Source organism: Muntiacus reevesi, chromosome 8 (genome assembly GCF_963930625.1).
Source record: "Muntiacus reevesi chromosome 8, mMunRee1.1, whole genome shotgun sequence".
Taxonomy (NCBI): Eukaryota; Metazoa; Chordata; class Mammalia; order Artiodactyla; family Cervidae; genus Muntiacus; species Muntiacus reevesi.
This window is the reverse complement of record NC_089256.1, coordinates 6,893,392-6,908,463: the sequence shown is the minus strand read 5'-3', so window position 1 is coordinate 6,908,463 and position 15,072 is coordinate 6,893,392. Positions and strand designations below refer to the sequence as shown.

Genomic DNA, 15,072 nt, shown 5'->3' with positions numbered 1-15,072 from the left:
AATAAACTGAGTGACATTTCCAGGGTTAGTTGAGTTTTAAATTAAAGTAGCCTCAAATGAATATTAAACTTTTCTTACCCCCAAGTTCTGGCAGGATGGTAATATATGTTCCATAAAGAAGAGGCAGTGCATCATGATTAATATGTAAATGAGGTAGATGAGGGATAAAATCATTGCCAACAAGAAATCCCATCAAAATCCAATCATCTATTATCCTTTCAATATCATATTTAAATGTGATCTTGTCCTATAGCAATATGAAGAAAAGAGTCAAATCCTTTGGAAATTTCTGCATGTTCACCTCTGATCTATTTATGTTAATACTTACTTTTAATGCTGAAAACTCATAGTCAATATACTCTCTCATTAAAGACAAGTGTAGGAGGTGAAATGTGGTTTCTTCTGGTGCGCATACCCTGTAATTAGTCAGATGATCAACACAGAGTTAATTATATTTTTAAGGTTCAAGTTTAAAAGTGTGGCTTAAAATAAAATTTATCACTACAGTATAATTAATTCTTGTCATTAAGGCATGTAATTTATATGTAAGCTGCAGGGTAATGGTAAGATAAAAACATAATAACAATTATAATAGATATAAAGTTCAAAATAATTGGTTTACAGCACGCTTTCTGTGGAAGGACTCACAGAATTAAGAAAGTCTAAATAATAAATAACAAATGTGAGAAATCAATGGGATTTGTTCTGGCCCACTCAAGGATGGCCACCAGCAAAAAGCATACAGATGAGTGAGTACATACACTTTTATGTCTACTGCAGTATAGGCTAAGGCTTCAGTGGTGCAGCACTGTTACTTTCTCCTCTTACCTTTCCCTGGCTTGGTCCAGGGCTCTATATTCCTCGCTGTTGGCTTATATTCCAAGATTAATTACAAGTAAGAATGTAAGTTTTTTAGAGCATATTAAAAGCATTTATCCACCATGAACAAGTGGCATTTTCACAGGAATGCAAAAATGGTTCAACATAAGATAAATCAATGTAATACACCATATTAATAAACAAAGGAAAAAAACCCACATACTCATTCAACAGAAAAAACCTATGTCAAAATTCAACACCCTTTCATGATAAAAATACTCAGCAACGCAGAAATAGAAAGGAATTTCCTTAGAATGATTAAGGGAATTTATGAAAAATCCACCACTAATCAATGCTGAGAGACTGAAATTAACTTGACATGGATCAAAGACTTAAATGTAAGAGGTAAAACTTATAAAACGCTTAGACTAAAATGGGAAAAAGCTTTATGACATTGGATTTGGCAATGATTTCTTGGATACTACACTAAGAACTGTACATGACAATGGACATGAATTTGAGCCAACTCTGGAGACAGTGAAGGACAGGGAAGGCTGGCGTGCTGCAGTCCATGGGGTCGCAAAGAGCTGAACATGACTGAATGACTGAACAACACTAAAATGTATACACAACAAAAGAAAAATATAGACCGGAACTCATCAAATTTAAAAATTTTGTACATCAAATGACACTATCAACAGGGTCAAAAGGCAGTCCACAGAATGGGAGAAAATATTTACAGATCATATGCCTGTTAAGGGATTACTATTCCTAATTTAATTTCTGGTCTACCTTCCAATTTATAGGCAGTATGATTTACCTTTGCATCTTTTTGCCACCAAATCGAACTTCTTCTCTTAAAAGAGAGAAATGTGCCTCATGACTTGTTAATCCAAGCATAATCTGTTGAAAAATGATTAAGAAATGCTTTTATTCTCTCATTTTTTATAGCATCAGGTTCACAAAAGCAATCAACAACATTTCTATATAAAGAAGAACATGCTTATTTAAGGAAAATAATTAGCAAGTTAAATATATAAACTTCAAAATATGATCCATTTATAGGTGATGAATGGGGTAAATTGTGTGTACTTTCCTAAGAAAACAATGTTCACCTTAGACTCACATAACCTTTACAACCACACCACTGCATCCCTATAATAATAATCTCTCTTGGTTTTTATTTCTTTCTACTTGCCATGGGGGAATGGGAAGGAATTAGAGGCAATAGCATTTCCAAATCAGAAAAATACAGGACTCTTCTGAAGGTCAGGATACCTTTAGAAGGTGAAAACTTCGGAAAAAAAAAACTAGGAAAGGATCTTTTCAGTTAATATTCTCACATAGTATTCTAATCCCCAAAGTAAGTCAAATAGTTTAGTGAGACATATCAACCAACTGCAATGCAGAGTTTAATTTAATCCTGATTCACACAAAATAAAACATTTATGAATCAATCAGGGAAATGAGAATGCTAAATGGTTTTCTATATATTAAAGAGTGATTTATTAATATTGTTTTATATGGGATAATGACACTGGAGCTATTTTATTATTTTTAATATTCTCGATCATGAAATATTTATAGATTAAATAATATAATGTCATATACTTCAAGAATCCAGAGGAGGAGGAGGAAGGATACAGATGTTAGGAAAAGGAGCTGAAAGTAATCGAAGGAGGAAGGAGGACACAAAGACGTTCATTATGCTCGCTCTTCTATTTTTGTTCATTCTTGCAAATTTCTGTAATAAGAAGTTAAAAAACGTCTAGCAGGGACTTCCCTTGGTGGTCCAATGGTTACGAATCCACCTGCCAATGCAGGGGACACAGCTCAATCCCTAGTTCGGGAAGTTCTGACGCTGCTGTGGAGCAGCTGAGCCCTGGAGCCACAACTACTAAGCCCATGCTCTACAGCCCATGCTCTGCAACAAGAGAAGCCATTGCAATAAGAACCCTGCAGAATGCAATGAAAAGTAGCCCCCACTCACTGCAATTAGAGAAAGCCTGAGTGCAGCAATGAAGACTCTGTGCAGCAGCAACAACAACAAAAAAGTCTAGCAAACTTGGGTTGCGGAGTTATCAGGTGGTATTAAAAACCCTGTATTAAGCATGAAAATAAAAAGGGTCCTCTACCCAGAACTCGACAGTGAATTCACGGCACTAGGGTCAGTCAGGTGTGAATACTAACTATATGCACCTGTTGATCATAAAAAAGGCAAAAGAACACCTTTTCCAAATGTTTTGAACTTTGTTAACAGCATAAGTAGCAATTATTATCATGTCTCTAATATCTCTTTCCATAACCAGAAATCTGCTAATATTAAGACTAAGTTTCCTAAACAGATATTTATCATAATGGCATAAAACTACAATAACAATAAGCATTTTACCTACCAAGTCAGCATCTAAGCCATAAAGACAGTGCCTGGTGTTTGGATCATGATCTGGCTTTGCCTTCTCGGATCTGATAAACTCCATGATTTTATGCTCTCCTTCTCCAGGAGTCTAGATATAATGTTAAAAAAAAAAAATGCAGTAATATGCTACATTTCTCAAGATTCAGTTGAAAAACTGTTTAAATAAGAAAAGATAATAACCTCATGGCCTGAGAAGTAGATGGTAACTCCTTGCCACGATTTGTCTGTAGAAATTTTCATATTTACAAAGTACTTCAGATGTTCATGTAACCTGGCCATGAATTCAGTCCCTTTAAATAAAAGGATTTTAGAAATTTAATCTGAATGAGATATAAAAACAGAGTTATCAGTGATAGCATGAAACTGGATATGGGTGGGGAGGTTGAAAGCTCTCTTGCTTATCTTGAAAAGCAAATCATGTTGCATCTTTCCCGAGGAAATATCACAACTATTTCCAATTTCACTACTCAGCCCTATATGAGGTTAATGTCAGATATAGAAAGTCGAAGAATTTTACTACTGCCTTGGGACTATACTTCAAATATTTTCACACAAGGGCAGAGTTTCAACTATCTAACAAACTTCAATCTTCTATCTCCTCTGCTGGATTCTAAAAGTTTTTGTTTTCTTTTTGTAAGATTGCCAATAACAACAACAACTGTTATTATTACTACTTTTTTTTTCTTTTTTTTTCAGTGGGTTTTGTCATACATTGATATGAATCAGCCAAAGAGTTACATGTATTCCCCATCCCGATCCTCCCTCCCTATTACTACTTTAAACTCAAAAAAATTAGTATTAATCTGGAAACAGAGTATACAATGATTATGTTTTAGGAAAAGCCTAGATGATCAACAGTCAAAGGCAACACAGTCTTAAACCACATAATGATAAACTGCTTATTAAATTGAGCACTGTCATTAGGGCACGTAATGAAAGAGAAAACTACCACAGTAAGAAATTAATGAGAAGGTACAATTTTAAGACTTTTCTTCAATGTGAAGGGTTATAATGATGTTAGACTCTAGGAAGTGCAGACTATGCTGTTGCATTTAAAATTAAATTTGTAATACTGATAATTAATCCTTAAAGTCACAGAAGTCTTAACCACCTCTGAGGAACAGAACAGTAAGCATTCTAGATAAGGAAAATGGGTTTCTTATCCTGAATAAAACAAGCTGGCTAGATGAACCTGGGTGAGCTACAACCTCACCGAGTCAGTTCTCATACAAATAAATGTCAAGAGTAGTAGGACTGATCTTGTAAGTTCGTTCTAGGTCAGGAATTCTGTGCATGTGGGAGAATCCTGTCCATAGTTGCTCTTATCAGCATCTGTAAATTCCTACAGTGGGTCTTCATAAGGGCATTTATAACCAAGGTGACCAATCCATCTTATGAAGTGACATAACTGGGAAAATATAACAAATGGAATTCTAAGGACAAAAAAAAAAGAGGTTACAAAAGAAAATTAAATTTACATTTTAAATTTTCTAGAATTTTTCTCTCAGTGAATTTACCTGGTGTAATGCAGTTGGAATCAAATCTGGCCTCTGCAGGAAGAGTTTCTCCTTTTTCTATTGCCTTTTTAATTTTGTCTTCAGCCTCCTTTGCTGACCTTAAATGTTAAGGGGGAAAAAAGAGTCCTCAACTTTCTGGGAAAAAAAGAGATCTCTACATACAGTAAATTGTCATTTAGAAGCTTTTGTAACTAAAATACTAATTCATCAATTTTAAGTTCAAAACATGTAAGTTTTGAAATGACTATAACCAATAAAAATGAGCCTCAGATTTGCTTGTTTTATTTATTTAAAGAATTAAGTTTTTCAGCTATGGACTATAGAAGCAGAACATTATAATGGTATAAAACTGATATAGAATGATATAAATGATTATAAAATAATTCTTTTATCATCACAAATACACATATTGGTTCTAGAAATAATTTCAAAAGTATAGCATAAACATTCATTATGCACACTACATTTAATAACATCAAACAAGAAGTACGTTACTAAAATGATCTCTAAGAATATTACATAAAAATAATTATAAAATTATAATGTACACCTTTGGATTCCCTCATGAAAATATCTAAAATGAAAGCCTAATAAGATTAATGACATCAGCAGCCAAAATGATTTCATTTTTGAGGCAACAGAATTTACCAGGAAGAAGATGATTATTTTAGAGTCTGACAGAAATAGATTTGAATATCAGCATCCCAATTCCAGTATGGTTTCTCTGGTAACTCATGTGTGGCACACAAATATGCCACAAGGCACATAATTTAGTAAGTCCTGCTTTATGTACATTTTCTACAGCCCTGTTACTAGTTCTAACTACTGTGCTCTGTTGAATTCTATTTCTGTGATAAACTCTTCTTTGTTTGAAAGAAGAGTTCACCTCTCTCTCACCAACCTCTTCAATATAACAAAAACTTTGAAGATAACAATTCATTTGTAATCTCTCCAATAGAAGCCATTCTTTCCTCATTTCTCCTCTTCTCTCAAGAAATGATTATTCAATGTTACTATGTGATAAGTTCTTGGGCTACAACAAAAAAGAAATGATTCCTCTTCTTAGAGTTTACACACTAGACAGAGTATAAGAAAACAGTGAAGAGATAGTCGCTCAGTCGTGTCCGACTCTTTGCGACCCCATGGACTGTAGCCTGCCAGGCTCCTCTGTCCATGGAATTCTCCAGGCACTAGAGTAGCCATTCCCTTCTCCAGGGGATCCTCCAGACCTAGGGATCAAATCCAGGTCTCCTGCATTGCAGGCAGATTCTTTACTATCTGAGCCATCAGGGAAGCCCTAGAGTATAAGAAATAGATAGTAATTAAATACACTGTTTAATGTAGCTGTAATACAGAGAATGTCTGGGACAGGAATCAGGTAAAACTACTATTCTAGGTAGAAGATTATGAAGGCCAGACTGATGCAGTAGCAGTAAAGATGAAAAGAAGTAAATAGATATGACTTAGATGTGAGGAATGAGGAAGAGGGAGAGGTCCAAATTTCTCTTGGACTTTGGAGTTGAGCAGCTATTTGCATGCTGCTTTCACAGAAATAGGGACATAGAAGAAAGGCAAGTTTGAGGCAAAGGTGAGTTCAATTCTGAATATGTTAAGCCTGAAATATATCTGTGGTATCCAGAAAGAGTCATTTAGCAGGCATTTGGATATATAGAAGTTCTGAGAAGAGATATCCACCAAAAGATAATTTGGGAGTCAGTACAGTTTCAGTAATTAAAGCCATTGGATAAAATCTCTCAGGACATAGGACAGAACCTTAAGAAACATCAGTTGTTAAGGAAAAAAAAGGAGGGGAAGAGAAGATAAAGATATTAAGAAGGTAGAGTCGGGGACCTCCCTGGTGGTCCAGGGGCTAAGACTCTGTGCTCTCAATGCAGGTGGCCAGGGTTCAGTCTCTGGACAGGGAACTAAATTCCGCATGCCACAACTAAGGCCCAGCACAACCAAATAAATAAACTTTTGTTTTTCTTTTTAAAGGTAGTGTTGGAGGGAATTCCCTGGTGGTCCAATGGTTAGGACTCAGTGCTTCCATTCCTGGGGCCCAGGCTTGACTCCTGGTCAAAGACAGTAGTTACCTGAAGGTTATAGGAAAGAAGTTCAAGAGAGAAATAATGGTCAACACTGCTAAATACAGGAGATAAATGAAGCAATATAAAAACAGAATTATTCTTTAGATCTAGTCTCTTTAAGAAATTTATTTGTAATTTTGTAAGGAAATTTCAGTGGCATGAGGGGGATGAAAGGAGCAGACTTAAAAATGAGTAAGAGATGTGTAGAGATTATGATCAGAGAATACGAATGAAGGAAACAGTCACTACGGAGAATGAGATAGGGCTAGCTGGGGGACTTTGGGGAAACATGGAGCGCGGGATGCCACCACAGTATTGAGTAAATGCTTGTGGTGGTTATGGTGAATTGGCCCTCAACATCCACTCCTTTCTTCTAGTTCATCTTCTGAGGTGGGAAAGCTATAAAAAATTAAACTCTCAGGTTTCCTTCAGCTAGGTTTCTGGATGTGACTTAGATTTTGTCAGATGTTTCCATAAAACATTTGGAAGGGAGAAGTTTGGTAAGTGTACATGACAGTTGTGGCACTGGGGGTGTAGGCAGGGGTGTGTTTTACCAACAGCAAAAGAGATTTCAATATTTAGCAACTTTATAAGTGCTGAGAAGCAAGGTGCAGGGCATCTGTTTTTTTTTTTTTTCCAGTATAGATATGGCAGGTATATTGGGGCCTTGGAACTAAGAGATAAATTTATGGCTTCTTTATTGTTGAATTACAACTAAATTGACCCCTTCATGGATCACAGCCTTGTCATGGTGAAGGGACTTACATAACTTGATGAAGCTATGAACCATGCTGTGCAGGCCACACAAGACGGACGGGTCACAGTGAAGAGTTCTGACAAAATGTGGTACACTGGAGGAGGAAACAGCAACCCACTCCAGTATTCTTGCCTAGAGAACCTCATGAATAGCACAGAAAGGCAAAGATATGACACTCGAACAGGAGTCCCCCAGGTTGGAAGGTGTTCAATATGCTACTGGGGATGGGTGGAGGGCAATTACAAATAGCTCCAGAAAGAATGAAGCAGCTGGGCCAAAGTGGAAATGACACTCAGTTGTGGGTGTGTCTGGTGGTGAAAGTAAAGCCAGTGCTATAAAGAACAATACCACATTGGAACCTGGAATGTTAGGTCCATGAATGAAGGTAAATTGGATATGAGCAAGGAGATGGCAAGATTGAATAGCAACATCTTAGGAATCAGTGAACTAAAATGGACAGGATTGGGCAAATTTAATCTAGATGGTTATTATATCTACTACTGGGGGACAGAAATCTTTTGACTTTCACAATGATTTTATAAGTACCCAATTCTCTGTATTATATCCCTTTCTGCTTAAACCAAACGTCTATTACCTGTAACTGAACAGTGACTGATACAGTGGGCTTATACAATCCCTTTTCAACACTAGATTTTCTAACCCAGCAGCTCCCCAAAATTAGCTTAACAATTATCAGGAGAATCTGGTAAAAAAAGAAAAAAAAAACAGTTTCCAGGGCACAGTTTTTGGAGATTCAGATTAAAGTCTTGGGTGGTACTTGAGAATCTAAATTTGAGTAAGAGATGGCCCCTGTCTTCAAGGAGTTCATTGTTTCAGTATCTTCAGTGTCTTTTCTCTTTTGATATTTAAATCTCTATAGTTTACCATCCTCTTCCCATTCTCAGGGCTAAACTCCTCCGAAGTCCTCTCCCAACCTTCCTTGATCTTTTCCACGTTTGATTCAACAGAGCCCTTTCTCTCCTTTACCTACGACTGTGATAAAAGGAAAGGATCCACACTCGCTGGCTCTTCGCTGGGTTGCTGTGTTTCGTTTTTTTCTTTTTTTTTCCTCCGCCTTCTCTGCCTCTTCTCATCCTTTCTCGCTCTCCAGCTCTGCGGTGTGACGAGGCCGAATCCTCTCCGCACCCAGCCCTCTCGCCTTCCTTCTTCCTCTGCCCGCGCCGTTGTTCCATTTCTCTCTCTCGGCCGCCGCCGCCGCTGTTGCACAGCTGGTGTCGGTGCCGCGCTTTTCCCCCCACGTCGTCCCTGCAGCCTATGGCCCAGGCCGCCTTGGGTATTTCTGCTCAAGGTAACCACATCCCTCTTTAAAAATTCCGCCGAAAAAGAGAAGACGCTTTACCCGACTCTTTGGGCCGTTATCTCACGGCGAACTTTCTGACCAAGTATACAACTACCCAGAGGGCCTAGGAGAAGTGCTGTATAGAGAACAGTTCGACTTTAACGCTGAGCCACCTTGGGAACCTAGCTGATGATAGGGGGGTTCCATCTCCTAACTTGTCCATTTTGTTGCATATTCTAAGGACCCAGACGTAAGGCTTGGTGGCCCGTCTCTTGTTTTTCCTGGTTTATGACTTTCGGCTTTGTGGAATACGGCTGAGATGAAAGGATTTATTGACGATGCAAACTACTCCGTTGGCCTGTTGGATGAAGGCACAAACCTTGGAAATGTTATTGATAACTATGTTTATGAACATACCCTGACAGGGAAAAATGCATTTTTTGTGGGAGATCTTGGAAAGATTGTGAAGAAGCACAGTCAGTGGCAGAACATAGTGGCTCAGATAAAGCCATTCTACACGGTGAAGTGCAACTCCACTCCCGCTGTGCTTGAGATTTTGGCAGCTCTTGGAACTGGATTTGCTTGTTCTAGTAAAACTGAAATGGCTTTAGTGCAAGAATTGGGTGTATCTCCAGAAAACATTATTTACATAAGTCCTTGCAAGCAAGTGTCTCAGATAAAGTATGCAGCAAAAGTTGGAGTTAATATCATGACATGTGACAATGAAGTTGAATTGAAGAAAATTGCACGTAACCACCCAAATGCCAAGGTCTTACTACATATTGCAACAGAAGATAGTATGGGAGGTGAAGAGGGTAACCTGAAGTTTGGCACTACCCTGAAGAACTGTAGGCATCTTTTGGAATGTGCTAAGGAACTTGATGTCCAAATTATTGGAGTTAAATTTCATGTTTCAAGTGCTTGCAAAGAATCTCAAGTATATGTACATGCTCTATCTGATGCGCGATGTGTGTTTGACATGGCTGGAGAATTTGGCTTCACAATGAACATGTTAGACATTGGTGGAGGCTTCACAGGAACTGAATTTCAATTGGAAGAGGTTAATCATGTTATCAGCCCTTTGCTGGATGTCTACTTTCCTGAAGGATCTGGCATCAAGATAATTTCTGAACCTGGAAGCTACTTTGTGTCTTCTGCATTTACACTTGCAGTTAATATCGTTGCAAAGAAAGTTGTTGAAAATGATAAGTTTTCCTCTGGAGTAGGAAAGACCGGAAGTGATGAACCAGCCTTCATGTATTATATGAATGATGGTGTTTATGGTTCTTTTGCAAGTAAACTGTCTGAGGACTTGAATACCATTCCAGAGGTTCACAAGAAATGCAAGGCAGATGAGCCTCTGTTTACAAGCAGCCTTTGGGGTCCATCCTGTGATGAGCTTGATCAAATTGTGGAAAACTGTCTTCTTCCTGAGCTGAATGTGGGAGATTGGCTTATCTTTGATAACATGGGAGCAGATTCTGTACATGAACCATCTGCTTTCAATGATTTTCAGAGGCCAGCTATTTATTACATGATGTCATACAGTGATTGGTATGAGATGCAAGATGCTGGAATTACTTCAGACACAATGATGAAGAACTTCTTCTTTGTGCCTTCTTGCATTCAGCTGAGCCAAGAAGACAACTTTTCCACTGAAGCTTAAGCAGGCATTAACGCTTCTGTAGATCTGAAGTTGCAGGTTAATAAGCTTGTCTGGTCTACATTCCAGTGTGGAAAAAATTTGAACAATCTTAGTCTGTTAATTCTCTTGGAAACAAAAACTACTAGTAATAGCTATTTGGGACCAGACAAAATCAGCTCTATAATTCACTGGGGGTAATTGGGAGATTAAGATAATGTATCCAGATTTAAACCTACCAGTTTGCCCTACCCCTTAAGCGTTTAAAATAAAATATGCAACAAAATGGATGACTTAGTGGAGATGGAAGCCCATTAATTGGGTTCCCCATTAAACCGTTTACATACAAGTACACAGTTTTTATACTAAGGATTCGTGTTAAAAAGTCTTGTAAAGTTAATGTCTTTCACCCAGATATATCAAATGTCAGTGGAAGACCAGTGTGACTTCATTAGATACGTTTAGTGTATTTAGAATGTGTAAATTTGTGCTTTGAACTGTAGTTTAATAAATGTAAAATTGCATCATAGTATTTGTTGTATTTGACCTAATGTAACCCTTGTATGATTGCAATAAAATTTTGTGTAGATTTTAAAAAAAAAAAAAAAAAAAAAAAAAGGAAAGGATCCATTATGCTATTGACCTATCAAACTCACTAGACTCAGGGTTTCTTTCCTTCACCTCCAACAACCCTCTTAACTTTACTTTTGCTACTCAAAACAAGGACACAGCATGTTTTCACTGTTATTTAGAAATATCCCACAGGTACAGGATTTTTACTTTAGCACTGTTTTTCTGTGTACAACCCTTTTCCAACCTTTTACTTCTCTTACTCCCCAAGTTATCCAAAGGGTTGATAATACTTAAGTGTCCTAACTCAGCTCTCTTCTACTCCCTAATCACCTTCCAGTTTCATTTGCCTTTCTATTCAGAGGACCCATATTCAAGCAGAGTCAGAATCAAGCCCAAGGTCAAATTAAATGTCAGTGACATCCTCATTAGCACAATCTCTCATTCACTACACAGTTCCATAGCTCAGGATGAAATACTATAGGAACTTTACTACGACTATTCCAAATAACTAAGTTTTGAGAAGTCTGAAAAATTTGTGACAGAGAACAGAATAACTTTATCTAATCCAACATATACCCTGAGAAATAACATGTCATTTGAATAATTAATTTGTTTACTTGGTAAAATGTGCCATGGTAAGTGTGAGATACTTCCATTTCTGCAAGGGATTTAAGCAGAAAAGAAACATGAAAAGGAGACGCACTGTGTTAAGCCAAGCCAGTTATCTTTAAAATATTATATTTTATTAATCTAAATGACATTCTAAAACAAATCATAAATGTTTTACCTAAAACGCCTCCCACGCTGTTGGTTCATCTTTGCTCGAGGAGCCACACCATCAACAGCCATGAAGAATACTTTCCTGGGTTTAATAATGCGGAACAACACCTCCAAGTAGTGAAAAATATCAGTGAAGATTTTATCATCTGAAATTCTGAAGTGAACATCATCATCATTAGGATGGGAACACTGATGTATAATTCCATTCATATCCAGGTATAAGTTATCAAATTCAGGAATCTAAAAAACAAAAAAATGACCAAGACCATTATTATAATCACATATACATAAGCATCTGATAAAAAGCAGGATATAGGGGATTATTCTGATTATATAAAAACTCAGTAAACACAGTTGAATAAATAAACAAACAGGAGGAATAAGGAAGACAGAGACATATTATGTGGTTACACTATGCACCAAAAGCTTGATCACATTTACTGCCAGGAAATTATTTACTTATTTAAAATATGATAACCTGAGAATACATCAAATAAAGTACTTGATTGATCTGGTACTCAAAATATTAGTCTCCTTTCTTCCGTTTGAGATTAATTTCTAAAAGCCTCAATTTTCTCTATAAATGGGTAACATGATACATATTTATATCAAATGGCTATATGCACATGGTCATAAAAGGTTTTACAAGCAATTTAAAGCCTCAATGAATATTTGGTTTCACTGAAGTGTGCGTGCGTGTGTGTGTGTGTGTGTGTGTGTGTGTGTGTGTGTGTGCGTGCACGTGCGCACTCAGTTGCTTCAGTAGTGTCCAACTCTTTGCAACCCCATGGACTGTGGCCTGCCAGAATTCTCTGTCCATGGAATTTTCCAGGGAAGAATCCTGGAATGGGTCGCTATGCCTTCCTCCAGGGGATGTTCCCAACCCAGGGATTGAACCTGCATCTCTTATGTCTCCTGCACTGGCAGGCAGGTTCTTTATCACTAGCACCACCTAGAAAGCTTTCACTGAAAGTAGAATCACTAATTTAGTTATATTAATTTAAAAAGCTTACATTATGCCAAGAAATTTAGGAAATTTTGAAAACTGATTTTTCATTCATGGATTAAATAATTTCTAAATTTTGGCTAAGAGGCATCTCCTATTACAGAAAGGCCTTCATGGTTCTGATTCTGATCTACTTTTCCTCCATTTAAATATTTATGAGCAAGGCTTCCCTCATGGCTCAGACTCAGGTAAATAATATGCCTATAATGCAGAAGATCCAGCTTCCTTCCCTGAGTTGGGAAGATCCCCAGGAGAAGGGAATGGCAACCACCCCAGTATTCTTGCCTGGAGAATTCCATGGACAGAGGAGCCTGGCAAGCTATAGTCTGTGGGGTCACAAAAAGTTGGACACGACTGAGCAACTAACACTTCACTTCAAGGCAAACTAACACTTTACTTCAAGGTGAACGCTCTGAAACAAATATACAACACAAAAAACTGAAACAGGCACAACTTTATATCTAGTAAAATAAAGAAACGTGAGAGGAGCCTGCCTTATATGCTAATGAAGAAAGGTAGTTTGGATTTTCAAATATAAAAACATAATGGGCTTTCTTAAACTTAATGAAAACTATCTCTGAAACAAATATTCAAATTTTACCACAGGCATAGGTAACAAAGGGGCTTCCCTGGTAGCTCTGCTGGTAAAGAATCCACCTGGCAATGCTGGAGACCTGGGTTCGATCCCTGGGTTGGGAAGATGCCCTGGAGAAGGGAAAGTGCTCCAGTATTCTGGCCTGGAGAATTCCATGGACTGTATAGTCCATGGGGTCTCAGAGAATCAGACACTACTGAATGACTTTCACTTTCACTTCACTTAGGTAACAATATATTTTCTTATTATTGAGAAAACAGTATGCCTTTGAGTTTTAGGGGTAAAGTTTTGGTCTTTGAATCAATGAACACCACAAAAACATATTTAAAAAATACCCCTTTACATAAGATTGTACTAAGTATTACACAAAAAATAACTTAAATGCTCTTACTGAGTAACAGGTTCAAATGAAATGGCAGTTGCGACCATGAGGTTCGAGATGCACGTTTCAGCTTTACTGTTTGGGGCTTCCCTGTGGCTCAGTGGTGACGTCCTAACAGCGCAGCGGCACAGGCCCCTTCGATCCCGGCCTGGGAAGACCCCGCCTGCCTCAGGACAGCCACGCCTGTGCCCCAGAGCTACCGAGCCCGCACGACGCAACCGCTGAAGCCCCTGTGCCAGGCCGCGTGCTGCGCAACAAGGAAACCACGGGGGGAGAAGCCCGAGAACTTCAACCAGAGAGGCGTCCCCCTCACTGCAACTGGAGAAGGCCTACCACAGCAACAAAGCCCAACACAGCCATAAGGAAATAAACGTAAAAAAAAAATTACTGTTTCAAGAAATCTAAAAACCTCAACCAAAATCTCAATGTGATTATTTTTTTGGAGGGGGTGGAGGTACTTTATAAAATGATTACAAAGTTTCCTTAGGAAATAATCAATCAGGCATGCATATTAAAGGGAGAGTAATGACAGAAAACCTGCCCTATATGATATTTTAAATTAAAAAATAGTTTAATTGAACCAAATAGTTTTAGCTGTAGTCCAAGGAGACACAGAAATGTAATACATAAGAGACATTCCAAATCAGTGAAAAAAAGGGATGGGACACCTAGCTAACTACTTGGAAACAAAACTGTAATTCAACTTATAACAAAATAATGTCAGAAGGATTAGACATTTTAATGTGAGAAATATAAGTCAGAAAATTATATACAAATACATTGGTAGTTTTCAGGTGGGGAAAGTCAGAAATCATAAATCAAACAAATGATGAAGTTGGCTACCTGAAAACGTATTTTTAAAATCTTGTAGGGTTAACAAGAAAGTGTCATAAACAAACTCAACTGAAAAATGACAAAATGCAGGAAGATGCTTGCAAATTAGGACAAAGTCAATACTTCTAATATACAAAAAAACCCCTAAAATATTAAGTAAGAAAAACATTATATGTTAAAGGCATGTAAAATGCAAAGCAATTCAAAAGGAAGAAACATAAAAGTTTAAATCACATGAAAAAAATGTTCAACATACCCGATTTCTAATTAATATGATACATCATTTTTCCCATAATGTTTGCAAAAGACTAATGTTACCCAGTATAGGTAAGGGTTTGGAGAAATGCATATTTCATGTTAA

At 37.5% G+C, this 15,072-nt stretch overlaps 2 protein-coding genes across 5 annotated transcripts in view; one reads left to right on the top strand and one right to left on the bottom strand.

Annotated features, from left to right (window-relative positions):
• Nucleotides 1–15,072, bottom strand: part of XRN1 (5'-3' exoribonuclease 1) — a 114,271-nt gene that overhangs the window by 90,026 nt on the left and 9,173 nt on the right. For all 4 annotated transcript variants that reach the window (XM_065942913.1, XM_065942915.1, XM_065942914.1 and 1 more), the window contains exons 2-8: nt 11,902–12,134; nt 4,756–4,853; nt 3,419–3,528; nt 3,216–3,326; nt 1,640–1,722; nt 329–416; nt 79–247 (exon numbers count right to left, since the gene is read on the bottom strand). In XM_065942913.1, coding sequence (XP_065798985.1) covers nt 79–247; nt 329–416; nt 1,640–1,722; nt 3,216–3,326; nt 3,419–3,528; nt 4,756–4,853; nt 11,902–12,134 — 892 coding nt within the window. The remainder of the gene's footprint in view (nt 1–78; nt 248–328; nt 417–1,639; nt 1,723–3,215; nt 3,327–3,418; nt 3,529–4,755; nt 4,854–11,901; nt 12,135–15,072) is intronic.
• On the top strand, nt 8,632–11,073 carry LOC136173483 (antizyme inhibitor 1). The gene has a single exon (XM_065943152.1). The coding sequence runs from the start codon at nt 9,219–9,221 to the stop codon at nt 10,563–10,565; it is 1,347 nt and encodes a 448-aa protein (XP_065799224.1). The 5' UTR covers nt 8,632–9,218; the 3' UTR covers nt 10,566–11,073.